This window comes from Urocitellus parryii, chromosome 8, assembly GCF_045843805.1.
Source record: "Urocitellus parryii isolate mUroPar1 chromosome 8, mUroPar1.hap1, whole genome shotgun sequence".
Lineage (NCBI taxonomy): Eukaryota > Metazoa > Chordata > Mammalia > Rodentia > Sciuridae > Urocitellus > Urocitellus parryii.
The window spans coordinates 7,797,299-7,813,729 of NC_135538.1; the positions used below are offsets into that span (position 1 = coordinate 7,797,299).

Here is a 16,431-nt window from a genome sequence, read left to right on the forward strand (position 1 = left end):
GATTCAGCACAGTACACTAGACATCTTGCCTAGCAAGCACAATACCCAATAATGAAGGAAAAAAGGTTTTTCATTTTTTACAGTTCTGGGGATTGAGCCCAGGGCCTTGTGTATGCTATGCAAGTACTGTACCACTGAGCCACATCCACAGCCCAATACATTATTATTATTATTAATAATTATTTTTAGTTGTAGTTGGACACAATACCTTTATTTTATTTATTTTTATGTAATGCTGAGAAATGAACCCAGGGCCTCGCACGTGCCAGATGAGCGCTCTACCATGAGCCACAACTACAGCCCCCCCAGTAATTATTTTTAATACACCACTTAAGACCACAGATGTGTCAGCTAGATAAGCAAAATATAGTCATCATTTCCAAATTAAGTTGAACTTCTGTTACAATTATTGTTGTAACTCCACTTCTGAGGTTCACTGGTTACAAGTTATGTCTAAAAACTGTTTTGCTTTTAGCAGAAATGACATGTTTTATATCAACCGTATATAAATATGTTACAGAATTCTAAAGACATGATGTCTTAGTCCTTGATAGTTAATGTATAATTACGTTGAGGGGGAAAAAATGGAACCAGCTTTAGCAATCTTAGCATTTTTCTCCTACATCTCAATACCCCCATAGACTTAGTGATATAATATATACAGATATGTTAGTGAAACCTAATAATACTGGCCTATGTTTCAAAACAAACATCACTGACTACAAGGATACACTAATTAACTAAAATCAGGCCACAGAAATATAGCTGCTTTTCAGTTAAAACCAAAAAAATAGCTGGACGACTATTTTCTTTAGACTTTTCTGTATTTTCAAATATTTTTATTTTTATTTTTTTTTTCTTTTCTTTTTTTTTTTTTTTAGAGAGAGTGAGAGAGAGAGGGGGACAGAGAGAGAGAGAATTTTAACATTTATTTATTTTTTTTTCTTAGTTCTCGGCGGACACAACATCTTTGTTGGTATGTGGTGCTGAGGATCGAACCCGGGCCGCATGCACGCTAGGCGAGCGCGCTACCGCTTGAGCCACATCCCCAGCCCTCAAATATTTTTAAATTATTATTTTTATGTCAGGAAAAAAACATTAAAGTACAGTCCTAAACTCCAACTTCATTTTGCAAAAAAAAAGCACAGATTAATAATCATGTGCACAATCAAAACTGATGAATGGGCAGACCTAAATTTCAGCTTTGTGGCATGTTAAAGGATAATGATTAGAAATTCAGCAAGTCAATGACAATGTGACAAAAGCTAAACATACCCAAAACAACAAAACAAAAAATTTTTACCAATGATAAAGAGTTACAATAAAAATCTTTATTTAGGTTTGGTCAGTACAGGTAAGATATACTGGAGTCACAGAGCAATATGCATTAACAGGATACAACAGTTCATAAAAATTGAGTTAACTATGCACACAAATATCTTAAACATTCAGTCACCTAAAGAGAAAATGCACAGATGTATGGTGGAAAAAATTGTATCTAACACTGAAACTACTATAGGATTCCATCAACAAGTCCAACTTTTAGTGATAAAAATCTACGGTACTGGGCAAACTTGGCAGTCATAAACCCACATCTACTCTAACAAGTCTGAATGGTGCGGAAGTATATAACAGCATGAGGAAGAATGCCCTTACACAGCACGGGTTCTAGAGACACAGATTTATACAGACATCATTGTGTTATACTTTTAAGGAAAGATTTCCATTTACAACTTCACATTAACTCATATAAAAATAACTTGACCCTACACAAAATGTCCTTTTAGCAACATTCAAAATTAACTGTTACAATTTCCAAAGTGGCAGGGGTATTGAAGCCAGGGAAAAAAAGAAAAAAGAAAGGGGAAAAAGAAAAGAATCAAACAAAACAAAAACACACCCATAAAAAGGCAAGTTGTGACAAAAAGTATGCATCAATTTTCTAGACAGTATCCTCTCCCAAATTAAATGACACTGTATAAAAATTTGCTGGAAAAATATTACAAAACTGAACCCTGTACATTTACACTTGAGTCCAAGCCATTCTGAACGTGGCGGGAGCCCACAGTTCGGTTACCTTTCCCACTCACTGCTTTCTCCTCTTGAGGGTCATGACTGGAGTCTGTGTCATTTGAATGATGTGTAAGAGAATTTTCACTGCCCGTGGGAGAGTCTACACTTTCATACCCCGCACTGAGTTGGTTTACGTAACTACTACCTCCTCTGCCAGTTCTCTCCTCTGAGCTGTTGGAGGCCTTATTACCATTCCCTGGAGAAGAAGGAAAGTCATCCTCTGTTGTGTTCCCCTCCCTGTGAAATCCAGACCCAGACGTCCTCTGACGGGAGGAGCTGCCATTGCTTGGTCCATTTGCCAGACGACTGCAGTCTTTACTTGTGGCCTCTGCCTGTTCTACAGGTTCAGAAGATGTAGTCCTGCTGGTACTTGGGGCTGAGGCTTGAGACTGCTGCTGTTGGTACTGAGCCAACTGCTGGCGCGTCTCCTTCAGTTGTTGCTGAAGAACTAGAATGGTACTCTGCATACCTTCTACTTCTTCGTCAAGTTGTATGATGAAGTCATTTAGTTCTGTGCAAAGGAGAGTCAAACCTACTTTAATATCTCTTAAAATATTTTAAAATATTTCTCAATAAAGTCATAAAGCCAAGCAGTCAATAAATACTAAGTAAGTAAAGAAACACAACTTTCTTTCTTTTTTGAGGTACTGAGGAGCACTTAACCACTGAGCTACATCCCCAGCCCTTTTTATTTTTTACTTTGAGACCAGGTATTGCTAAGTTGCCCAGACTGAATTCGAACTTCGATTTTCCTGCCTCAGCCTCCTGAGTGGCTGAGATTACAGGCGTATGTATGCCACCAAGACCAGCTAAGAAACAATGATGCTAATACCACAACACATTTTAAATTTTTACTTGAAATTTTAAAATAGCCATTCAGAAATGAGTGTGGGGGCAAATTGGATACTTCAAGTAATATATTAAAGAACCGAGCTGAAAATGATTCAAGCCATCCTGCTACCCATAGCTGGTTACAGCCTGAAAAATATGACCCACATTTACCTGTGGGTTCACCACAGCCAATCCCCTTACTCCTCACCCTCTTAGTCAGTGTCTTAACTCCACAGTAGGTCCAGTCCTCAGGACAGTATGGTTCTTTAATTCTCTTAAGAGGTCTGTGCTGTTGCCAAAGACTGCTTCACATATAAGAACAAAATCACATAAAATACTACTAGGAGACTAGTTAAGATACACATGTCCGAGCTGGGCCCCATGGCACCTGTAATCCCAGCGGCCCAGGGGGCTGAGACAGGAGGATCACGAGTTCAAAGCCAGCCTCAACAAAGGTGAGGTGCTTAGCAGCTCAATGAGATCCTGTCTACAAATACAAAATAAAGCTGGGATGGGGCTCAGTGGCCAAGTGCCCTGAGTTCAATTCCCTTTACCCATACCCCACCCCCAAATACACGTCTGTTAAGTTTTTAAAAGACTTTGGGAAAACAAAGTCCCTCACTGATATATAAAAATCTCCTAGTTAACATGTTTACAAGTAGTACAAGTTAACCCCAGTCCTTTTTAAATTCTGAAACAGGGTCTCACTAAGTTGCCCAGACAGGTCTCAAACATATGATCCTCTTGTCCCAGCCTCTGGAGCCACTGGGATTACAGGTGTTCGCCACTGTGCCCAACTAAAAGGTAGTTTTAAAGGTAGTACTTGGCCACTGATTCTCTTTGCAATTAACCATCACATATGGTATCCCTCAGTTTAAATGTTCAGTTTGGCTATGTGCCTCACTATCAGTCCTCTTCACAAACAGGAGAAAGAGCACTGGATGCACCTCTGCTTGCCCCAAAGAGGACAGTGGCTAACAATTAAACTTGGGTTGTCTTAGCAAATTTAAATATTAAATCTCTTATTCACTAGGACCCTGATAGATAAAATTATATTCTTTTCAGACTACTGGAAATTGCTAAACATTTCTAAGATTCACTCTTACCGAGAAATGGTTAAAGATACACCTTTTAACCACCAAACAAAAAAAATTTCTTATGCAATTTGTGGAGTAAGCAATTAGAGAGGGGGGAAAATCCTAAAATTAAATAGCTGTTTTTTGACTTAACTAAAAATGTTACATTCATAACTTTATATAACCAGACAGAGAACAGCATGCACAGAATCTAACCTATGTGATCATGCCTGGCAGTGTTTTAAAGCCAGTGCAAAGTTAAACAAACTTTTCAAAAAACCCCTTACCATCCTGACTGCTTTTAAGTTCCTCACTATATTTCTTCTGTAAAGCCAACTCTGCTTCAAGCTGTGCAATACGACCCTGGGACAGTTGCCTTCCAAGCTCCTGGTTCTCCTGGATAAGCATTCGACACTTCGCCATTAACTTTTTGCCTGTTTGGCTGCAAAGGAAAGAGCCAACCATCACAAAATGAAGATAAAAATCTCTATAACCTTCTTTGCATTACTACAGCAGTAGATATAACACATACAGAACATAACTACTTCACAATAAATGCCACCCTATAATTACCATCTTCTTTTCTGGAACATGTCCATCTTCTGTATGTCAGTATTTTGCCTATACACCAGCAAAAATAACCCCTATACAGAGAGTACCCAAAAAGCCTTTTTTAATTGTTTTTCTTTTACATCAATAATCTATTCAACTCAAAATATCATTTAAAATAGAAACAGTCCAGTTAAGTAATACACATCTTGCATATACCATATTAACTACACTCAGGTACTTAGCTTTATCAAACAAAAGTTCTTGAAAAGGTACATGCAGTATCAGTCATAAATATACTTTCTTTAAAATACCTATAAATGAATCAAAATATATTTATCCTTGCTAGAAAAACATATAAATTCCTCCTACTAAATAGATTCTCTGGCACATGAATATTTCCTACTTCTCAAGAATATATCTATTCTGTTAAGTGAAGCACTTTCAGTATTACTATTTTAAGCCTTAAAACTCTTCTGAGCTGGGGTAGCCCAGTGGTAGAACACTTGCCCAGCATGTACAAGGCCCTGGGCCTGATCCGTAGCAGTGGGAATGGAGGGTGGGGGCTCTTTTCTACTCACTCATCAATGCCTCATTTAACTTTTTCTTTCCCCAGCCTAGGGACTGAACCCAGGGACACTCCATCACCTCCAGCCCTTTTTATTTTTTGAGACAGGGTCTTGCTAATAAATTGCCCAAGCTGACCCTGAATTTGTTATCCTCCTGCCTCAGCCTCCCAGGTAGCTGGGATTACAGGCATGTGGCACAGCCGCCCAGTCTCGTGTAACTTTTTATATGAAATATATATCATACATATATATATATATGTATATATATCTATATCATATAGATAGATATTTTTTAAGTTGCCAAACTGGGGCATAAGTTTTAAAATTTAATACTAATATGCAGCTTAGCTTTTACTGATGTGGAAAAAGATCAACTATGAATCACAACGATCAGGGATTACTTAAGACAAATAATGCAAACATAAAAATGTCTACCAAATTAGGAGTGCCTTACTTTCAATAGCTCCATTTCCAAATGCTAGGGCCATATACTGTAGTTCCTATAAGCACATGCACAGGAATGGCAGAAGTAAAATCAGAAGCCCTGATAACAGCTTTACTTCAGCCTCAGCAATACTGACAGAAATTACTGGTACTTTTAAAGGTATTAATTTAAGTATATAACTGTGATAATAACTTTGGGATGTGGATTGGGACAGTACGACATTCTTTTCACTGAATTAAGCTCAAAATGACTTTATTGGTTAAAAATATTTTAATTCTAGTTTTTCCTTGTTCTAGTAGTAATGCACTTTCCTGATGCATTACTTCTGAGTGCATCTGATTCTATCAAGACTTAGAACTTTAAAACTGGGAGCACTTGATAGATAATTCTTATTCTTTCAAGTAGTATGGCAAAGTTCTTTTCACTATCACAGCTTATGTTCTAACCCAACAAAAAAGCCTGTAAGTTTCCTTACAAAAATCTATGGAACAGTAAAACCCAGTTTAACACTACTCAAATGAGTACGAGGTGAAACTCACGAGTTAGCACATGACAAGGGTTTTATTCTTTTATATTTCAATTATATTAGCTGGTGTTCTTCTTCATTGCTACTGTAGCTTCAGATTTATCCCATTTTTCATAAGCATCCTCAGACTTACCCTCCACTGAACAAGCACTTAGAAACCAAACAATGAGGAAATAAGATATTACGGACAACAACAACAAAAAAGATATCATGAACACCGCTGTCAAAGGCAGTGGAATTCTTCCCACTTGGCTACCAATGCTGCAACAACTTTATTTCTTGCAAGGCATACAGCAATTAAACTGAAAATTCTTTTCTATGAATTTAATAAGGATTAGGAAAAGAAAGCTGTAAAATACATTAATGACCTGACTTAACCCCATATAAAAACATCGAAAATTCTATTGCAAGCTGGGCATGGTGGTACACGCCTACAATCCCTGCGGCTCAGGAGGCTGAGACAGGAGGATCTCAAGTTCAAAACCAGCCTCAGCAAAAGCAAGGCACTTAGCAACTCAATGAGATCCTGTCTCTAAATAAACACAAAAAAGGGCTGGGAATGTGGCTCAGTGTTCAAGTGCCCCTGATTTCAATCCCTGGCATCCCCCCCAATCAGCTCCCAAAAAAATTCTATTGCAAAAAAAAATTTTAAAAACTCATCTTTTTATAAATAGCTGATCTAAGATAACACTATCACTTCTAAAATTAGTGATAACTCAAACACAAAAACACTTTTCAAAAAAACTGTGTAATTTTATCTCATTTTTATTAATTATCTCATGTAAAATTTATGTGATGCATAACATACACACACACACACACAAAAAAAAAAAAAAAAAAAAAAAGGGCTTGGGGTTATAATCAGGGGTGGAACCTACGTTTAGCATGTGAGGCCCTACATTCAAGCTTCAGCACCTGCCCCCAACAAACAGGCAGTGAGGTGTAGCTCAGTGATACAGCACTTGCCTAGCATGTGCAAGGCCTTGGGTTTGATCCCCAACACAACTAAATAAATAAATAAAATGTTTAGGAAACAAAACATACAAAATAGTTGAAAGTCAGGACTGGAGGGGCAGGTCTATAACCCCAGCAACTGGGGAGGATGAGACAGAAGAACTGCTACATACTGGGCTGGGTTGCAGCTCAGCAGTAGAGGCTCCGCCTAGCAGATGCAAGCCCCTGGGTTTGATCCTTAGCACCACATAAGAATAAACAAAGGTATTATGTTCAAGTACAACTAAAAAATAAATATTAAGGGCTGGGGTTGTGGCTCGGCGGTAGAGCGCTTCCCTCGCACATGCAAGACCTGGGTTCCATCCTCAGCACCACCTAAAAATAAATGAATAAAGGTATTGTAAAAATAAATAAATTTTTTTAAAAAAAGGAGGATCGCACATGAGGCTAGCCTGGGCAATTTAGCGAGGCCCTGTTTCAAAACAAAAATTAAAAAGGCCTGGCTTTAATCCCAGTACCAAATAAATAAATAAAAAGTGTTTGAAAGATGAATAAAAAGTCAGGATCATTCCTCTCATTCAAATGTTTCTTTCTTTTTCTTTTTTTTTCATTCATTCAAATGTTTCTGAAATAATTTTTAAATTATACACACACACACACACACACACACACACACACACACACACCATTTCTAAAACCAAATAACTCACAAAACAAATACAATGGGAAATATTTGAAGAGAAGGATTTTAAAAAAGGAATGAAGAAATGAACCTTGTATTTCGAGGTGAAGGGAGGCCTGGCAGGCTATTTTGCAGAAATGAGCACACAATTACCTATGTGATTAAATGCAAACTGAAAACTGCCAAATACTAAAACATACCTCTTTAAATGTGCTGAAACACAGGCTAAAATGTATGCATTATACACATGAATGAAATATTTTGACTAAAGTGGACAATATAACTCAGGAATCTTTCTCCCATAAAATTAAAGCAGAAAAATACTAAAGTGGAAAAAAAAATACCACACATACACAAAACCCCATTCTACTTGAATTATTACACACTGATTATAATCGATGGAGCATTATTTGTTCCAAATTAATAATGTATTTTTAGTACCCAAAGAACTTTGGATTTATAGCCTAATTTTACAGAACAAAATTTCATTAAAATAAATTATGATTCACTAAATGGAAATACTATGTAACCATTAAAATATAGTAAACTATATGTACTAAAAAATGCCCAAGAGAAAAAAGAAAGGTGGTGGGGATCTACAAATCATTTGTATGTAATGGTATAATCACATCTGTTTAAATCAATACACATAAAATGATTGTGTATGCATACAAATTATCTTGATGATACCCAAGAAATTCAACAATGGTTACTACTCCTGGAAAGCAGAGTGGAAGAATGAGGTCACATCCAGGAGTGACACTCACTTTTCATTTCTACCTTTTTCCAAGTGTTTCAATTTTACATACAAGCATCTATTATCTTGTTAATTTAAGAGAAAAGTTTTACAATAACATGAATATAGCCCACAGACCTCAAAGTGACTGTACCTAAGTGGCAAAGAAAGACGCTAGCTAAATTTGAGTACATGTTAATTGATACATTTTATGAACTACCTTTTGACCTACTATAAATACAGTTAGGCCATAAATTTTAAAAAGCACAAAATAAATACAAAAGACTTAATGTGGGCACAATAAGATAATTTAAAACACAATTTTTAGAAGCAGATTTCTTGCTGCAAAGTCACATAAACCACCTCAACCCACCCTCTGCCCCATAAATTCCCTAAAGCACAAACATACAAGATACTTACAATTGATTTGAATGATTAAGAAAGAACTTAAGTCACCCTTGTTAAAACTGCACTTAAACGATGGGACAAGCTGGAACATTTCTCTTCTACTCATCTCAGACTCCATTATCACCAAGCGAAAATTCAAATTGGTGACTTATAGAATGTTCTGATGAAAAAAAATTCATCTCCAGGATTGGATGGAAGCATGAAGAAAATAATGCCTCATTTATCTAAATGATCATATGAATTTTCTAGAAATGGTCACTATACCTTTTTTTTGGTTCGCAAAATGTCTCACTTAGGCCAGCCCATAGTTCCAACATATTATGTCCCCAATCTTCTGGCAGGCACCCTGTGAGATTGTCCCACATTAATTTCTACTACAATACCCTAGGACAAAGTGTCAAAAAGTAATAAGTATCAAGTCTCCTTGTCTTTTATGATACCAGCTGGAACAAAGTAGGTCTTTTAAAAATGAGATAGCTTTTTCCTTCACTTTGAGAGCACAGCAACCATTTTTCCAAAATGAATCTGCTCTCCACAGCCCCCCAAAATTAAAATGTTAAGAGTACAACAAAATCATAGTATTCCTTGAACTTTGGGGGAAAAAAAAGCGACTATTCCAAGGCACATTTAATTTAATATCAAGAGTGTAATACAAAAGGCCCCAATACAACGAAGGAACACATTCCCCCATTAACACCAGTGACAATGCTCTTTTAACATGTGCCTGTTGAATGGGATGGGGATTCATAAAGTTCACTACTGAGAAAAAATAATGCAGTGAGTCTCATCATCACAGCCAATGTCCTTATACAATCTAGTTGTGAAATGAACGTTCATAACGCTTCACACAGTTTAAACCTGAAGTTCAATACCACACCGTCATGTCTGCACAGTCCTCAGTTGTCTGCAGTTTTTAAAACCATTCAAAGAACCATTGATGAAAACCACATTGATTTAAGGCTCCATTATGTAAGAGAGAGCCCTAAGCTAGATGGTTAAATATATGCTCTACTTGTACTGACAGCTATTATTTGATTTTCTCATGACTATTAAAAGTTGGTTCTCAGCAGAAAAACCTTTAAAGGCAATATCACCTCATTTGAGTTTTGACCCAGAAGTTCAACAACAATCATGAAGTCCACAGTCTTATTGGCAAAACTGATACACAGTGTCTCTAAGTCATTATGCTCAAGGCTAAGAGCGATGCATATTCCGTTTTTACATTTTACTGGAATTTTACATGTTCAATTCATGATTTTTAAATCTCTAGGTTTTCAATCCTCCAAACTGTCTGAAGACACAGTGTGCCACAGACTTAAGACTTCTGTTTCTCCCTCTATTTTCTTCAAACAGAAACATTTCTCAAGTGTCTACATGTTCTAGAAGGGGAATTTTTCGGAGGTGGCCTCTTCTTCGGAATAGTCCGACGACATCAGGCCTCAGAAGCAAAGGGAAGGGGAAGAAAAAAAAGCTGAAACACAAGGTTCATCTGGTAAGTTTTACATTAATCATTACAAGCTGCACGGTATAAGAATGTGTTTTGTTTTGTTTGGCTCAAAAAGTCTGAGTCTTGGTGTGGAAACGAGTACTTGGCTGTCCCACCACAGCTTTCTCGCAGTGGGACTGTCAGGGAAGTCTTGACTGGGGAGTATGATTTGTTTACCTATCAGGCGTAAACTTCCAGGCACTCAGTTCATTTTGGGCTTGTTCCAGTTTGTCTTTAGTCTGTTCCAGTTCGCCTTTCATTTTTAGGAAAAACAAGTTGATCGCTGGGTCTACCATTGTTGATCTCAGTTGGGCAACACTCGGCTGCTGGACTTGCTTGAGGTACTGAATTTGAGTCTGTGCAAAGCAAAAGAAACAATTATTACCAAATCAAAGAAAACATATGTAAAATGATGGGGGAAATGCCCTTGCATTAACTTGATTTACCAGCTCCATTTATTAAATCCCTATCCCCTTTGATCTTAAGATTTTTCCCCTAAGGGGCTAGGGGAATAGACAGGTGACAGAGCACATGAGGTGACAGAGTGCATGAATGCAAGGCCCTGGCTTCTCTCCCTGCACACACACAAATCCACTAGAAAAAGCACTGATTAAATTAAGAACAACTATAATTGAAAGTTGTTATTCATGCAAGAATTGTGGACATCTGATTGCATCTCCATGTATGTGGGACACTGAAACAAAAAGGCCTCATCATTGCAAATATAAAACTACCACACACCAAAAAAAAAAAAAAAAGGCTGTATTTACTAAAGAATACTGACACACACTAAAAAAAAAAAAAAAAAAAAAAGGCAAAGTTTAAAATATTAATTATAAAAGACTGAGTGGAGCCAGGTGGGGTGGCACATGCCTGTAATCCCAGCAACTGGGCTGAGGCAGGAGGCTAGCAGGCTCAAGGGCAGCCTTGCTAACTGTAGCAAGACCTTCTATCAAAAACAAAAAGGGATGGGGAATGTAGCTCAGTGGTACAGCATGCCCTGGGTTCAATCTCCAGTACCACAAAAGAAAGAAAAAAGTCAGTGGAGTCCTTGATTAGTTGTTGTGATTTTTGCCTATGAAATTATTCTACATTAAAAAAAATCATAAATTCTCCTAAAAATATACCAAACACAAGACTATAACTTAAAAACATTTGCATTTCTAAATTTAAAAATATACAGTACATATAGTTATATAAGTTGGCATTATACCTTTCTAAAAGCAAAATTCTAAAGCACCTTAAATCAAAATCAAGTACATATCCTTTTTATTTTCCTTCTGAGTAGATTTAAATCACAGAATTATAAAGCTGATAGTTAACTGACCTAGTCCAACTGCTTTTTTTTGAGAAAGAAAGAAACCACTGTTCAAGAATACAGGTAGGTCACGGCCAGAACTGTGACTAGAATTCTAGTTCTGGGGCCTCCTGGCACTCAGCATAGAGCTGCTCCCACCATTCAAGAACCCCTCTACTTACACATGAAAACTTCAATTGCAACTTGAGTTGATTACGTACTAGCACACTAAAAACACATTTCTAAAATGTGAAATACCGTTACTAGTATTAAATTCATCACTTTCTTCATATCCAAAGTAGAACTGATTCAAGATTCTGCTCCACATTAAGGCTGTTTTTAAACAGGATGAAGGCTAAAATTTCCTACCAAAGCTTTAGCACAAGGCATAAACATACTAAATGGATTAGGAATATATTTAATTACTATTTCATCATACAAAAGAAACAATGTTTAACTTAATGCAGATTTTTTAAAAGTAAATCAGTTTAAACAAAAAAGTACAACTTCTTATTCAATATAAAATCAACTACTAAGATAATTTAACACAGGAAGAATAAGGTATATCTTATAGTATAAAATCACATGCTGATATCACAGAGTAAAATGTGATTTAAGCCAGGCATGGTTGGTGGTAGACGCCTGCAGTCCCAGCTACTTGGGAGGCTGAAACAGAACTGCCTGAGCCCAGAAGTTCAATCAGTCTAGCTAGGCAAGAGTAAGACCCAATCTCAAAAAAAAAAAAGGAAAGAAAGAAAGAAAAAGAAAAAAAGAAAAGAAAACCCACAATAACAGAACAGAACAAAACAAAAACTGAAAACCCCACTCCAAAACAGTTTCTACGTTGTTCCTATATATAGGTTTGCAAAGTTCCAAACAATTAATACTTTTTGGTCATGAAGAGAGGCAAACATAACTTATAGAATAAATTCCACATGCTGGGGAAGAGAGATCACTGAGTGAAGTACTTTCAAAGTCAGTTTTACTCCTATGTTATTTTGACTTGACTGGCAGAAGACTAAAAAAAAAAAAAAAAAAGAATACCAGAAAGGGGTAGGGCACTTGCAACATGTAGGTGGCCTGGGCTCAATCTCTGACACCAACAAAATATTTAAAAATAAAAACTAAAAAAATTCCTATTTTACTGAAACTTACTTTTTGCCTTTCACACTATTAATCAATTTCTTTACCACTGTAGGGATGGGATGGGATTGCATTTCCTCAGTTTTCCTAACACTATATTTTGCTCTTTATTTCCTAACAAGATATTTTGCATCTTTAAATTTCATGGTTTTTTTTTATAGGCTCTGTCCTAGTAGCATCATTTCTTACAATTACACAAAAGACAAACCTGAGATCCAGCTGTGATTCCTCCCATAAACGTCCTTGTTGTTTCCCCAACAACATCCAGCTGAACAAGCTGTGCTGATTGTGCCTCAAAAACATCTATCCTGTCCTCCCACTCCCTATCACAAGCGGCTTTATTATCTCATTTGGACGCCTCCCTCTTCTTTGGACTACTTAAGAACTACCAACTGGTTTTCTTGTTGTAAGGCCATTCTCAAGTCTATCTTAAATATGTGAGCCAGAATGATCAACTTAAAATACCAATCTGATAAACCACATAAATTTCCTGCTTCAAAATTCTTCAGTGGCTCCCTCTTACCGAGAATAATATGCAGGATCCCAGATCCTCATCCTTTCTTTTCACCCTCAGCTGAAACCCCAACTTTCCTTGGGGCTTTACTCCTGCTCTCTGTATATAATAACTGAAGGAACCGGCTGTACTATGCAAGGCAGAGCTATGAAAAAGTTAGGTTCTACTTGAAATAATCTTAAAATCTAGACTGAAAATGTAAAGGGGTGCTGGGGCTGTAGCTCAATGGCACAGCACTTGCCTAGCATGTGTGAGGCACTGAGTTCGATCCTCAGCACCACATAAAAATGAATAGGTGAAATAAAGGCATTCTGTTCATCTATGACGAAAAAAAAAAAAAAACCAAAAATAAACAAAAAGAACTACAAGGGTCATGGCATACTGTCCACCAGGATTCAACCAAGCATGATAATGATCATAACTGCCACTATATGTGTATGTATGTAGAAAAGCTGGAGACTCAGACATGAGTCAATAATACTTAATGTCTAGGCAACTAGTAAGAAGTATCCGAACTATGATATAAAGAGTAGAAATCAGGAGGAGAGAAAGAACTTAAAAGATACTGAAATGACATAAGACATTATACCATCCATTTATTCTCTCCCAGGTAGTAGTATTTGTTAAGACATTCGTTACTTCTCATGGAGAAAAAAAGTAGCAGTGGTAGGACAGAAACTAAACTGAGAGGATGAAAAGTGGTGAAAAGCGGGTTGGGGGGGGGGAATCACAAAGGCTACTCTTTGTTCTTTCCTTTTTTAATATTTTTTTATGAACCCAATACCTTTATTTATTTATTTTTATGTGGTGCTGCGCATCAAACCCAGTGCCTCACACATGCTAGCAAGTGCTCTACCATTGAGCCACAACCCCAGCCCCTACTCTTTTCCTCAGTGAAGAAAGAAGAGAAAAAGTAGCCAGGCATGGTGGTGTAGGAGGCTGAGGCAGGAGGATCAAAAATTTGAGGCCAGACTGAGCAACTTGGTAAATCTCTGACTCAAAAAATAAAAAGGAAGTGCAGGGGGAAGGGGATGTGGCTCAAGGGTAAAGCACTTGCCTAGGATGTATGAGGCCATAGGTTCAATCCCTAGCATCACCAACCCACCCTCTCTCCCCTAAAAAAACAGTCAAAGAGTTGGGGACATGTAGCTCAGTGGTAGAGAGGCCTGGATTTAATCCCCAGTACGAGAGAGAGAGAGAGAAAATGAATATGTGTGCAGATCTTATGCTATGAAATGAAAGAAAAAAGAATAAGGCTTTTGAAGAAATGCAGATGCTCTCTGAGCAGGAAATGAAAGAATCATTACTGGGCCCTAATGTACATTCTATAAGAAAGCAAAAATAGGAATGTATTTTATACTATATATACACACATGCACATACACACACTATATACTTTTAGTATATCCATGTGACCAAAATAATGCCTTATACATTAGAAGATTTTAATAGACTGATCAAATAAGAGTTGAAGAAGTATTTGTGATTTTGAAACTAGAAACAAGCCAAGTGCAATAGCTCATGCCTATAATCCCTCTGGCTCACAATGATAGTGTTGCCTCTGATCTTTAAATAAAATTTGTCTTTCTTATATATTCACACACTTAAAAAAAGAAATGGCTAGGGGGGGCTGGGGATGTGGCTCAAGCGGTAGCGCGCTCGTATGGCATGCGTGCGGCCCGGGTTCGATCCCCAGCACCACATACAAAGATGTTGTGTCCGCCGATAACTAAAAAAATAAAAATATTAAATTTCTCTCTCTAAAAAAAAAAAAAAAAAAAAAAACCCTCAGGTGGAAAAAGTTAGGAAAGAGGTGGAAAAACAACTGATGTTGAAAAAAAAAAAAAAAAAGAAATGGCTAGGACTGTCAAAGATAATCTCACACTGAATCTAAATTATCAAAGATAGACAATCAAACATAACACTAGATTTCAGATCTATGTAGACATGTCAAACAGCACAAATTTATGCTCTAACAATTAAAAAGGAGACACAGAAGTTGCTGATGCTAGAATAAATAGTTCTTTGCAAAGGGTCAAGAGTAGAAGATAAAGGAATCAGATGCCTTGCCTAGACAGTAGAAATTAGGCAATAAACAAAAAGAGTTTTTTTAAAATTAATTACACCCTCAGATATCAAGCTGAGAATATATCTGTAAGTCATATATACTAATTCTCATAAAACATGAAAATTTCAGAGAATGCCTTCTTGGCCACAGATGAAAATTTAAAATCTAATGATGAAACACTCTTTATGAGCACTTGCCTAGCACATTTAAGGCACTAGCTTTAATCCTCAGCACCACATAAAAATACATAAAATAAAGGTATTGTGTCCATTTACAACTAAAAAATTTTAAAAATAAATAAATAAATAATAGGCATTCATATTTACCATTGTAAGTATTTAAAATTAACACATAATAATCTGAATTAAAATCCAATTCCTCAACTAAAGGCTTACACAATGTGAAATACTTACAGTACACTCTTGCATCTCTTGTTCCTTCGTTGCTAGTCGCATTACAAGGATGTTTTCCCTGCGTGCAGACTCCTGCTGCTGTTGCTTTAGTTTCTCTTCAGACTCCCTTAAACCAGTTACGTCATTTGCTGATTAAAAGAAAAAAATTACAAAACATTATGAATATAATTTCAAGAATAAACCAAAAGAAAGTTTCAATGATCTCTGTCAAGATTAATAAAATACAGGGTCAATCAAGTATAGTTTTCCTCCTATTTTTAAAACAAGGATATTTGTTCTTGCTTATGAGAACTCTTTTTAGGAAGTAATGATATTATGTTCCACAACTATCTACTACACTGAGTTATGAGTTTACAGTCCCAGTGACTTAGGGGGCTTAGGCAGAATTATGGCAAGTTCAAGGCCAGCCTCAGCAACTAAGTGAGAACCTGTCAGACCATAATGAAACCAAAACAGGAAACGGCATTATTTGAATTTGTTTATTGTATATAATATCCACAAAAATGCCAACTGGTATTTTCTAACCAATTCAATATAAAAAATTGCCAATAACTGCATGGACAAATAGTTCTTTAAATTTTCATGCCAGGTGTAGTAGCACATGCCTGTAATCCCAGCAGCTACAGAGTTTAAAGCCAGCTCCTCAGCAATTTAGCGAAGC

General features: G+C 36.7%; 1 protein-coding gene across 3 annotated transcripts in view; it reads right to left on the reverse strand.

Annotated features, from left to right (window-relative positions):
- Positions 1–1,067: 1,067 nt before the first annotated feature.
- The window catches only part of Wtap (WT1 associated protein), a 32,297-nt gene continuing 16,933 nt past the window's right edge, over positions 1,068–16,431 (reverse strand). For 2 of the 3 annotated variants that reach the window (XM_077801967.1, XM_077801966.1), the window contains exons 5-8: positions 15,771–15,898; positions 10,513–10,691; positions 4,268–4,422; positions 1,068–2,584 (exon numbers count right to left, since the gene is read on the reverse strand). In XM_077801967.1, the coding sequence (XP_077658093.1) occupies positions 2,001–2,584; positions 4,268–4,422; positions 10,513–10,691; positions 15,771–15,898 (1,046 nt within the window). In that variant the 3' untranslated portion in view covers positions 1,068–2,000. The remainder of the gene's footprint in view (positions 2,585–4,267; positions 4,423–10,512; positions 10,692–15,770; positions 15,899–16,431) is intronic. The other variant, XM_077801968.1, reaches the window with a different exon arrangement.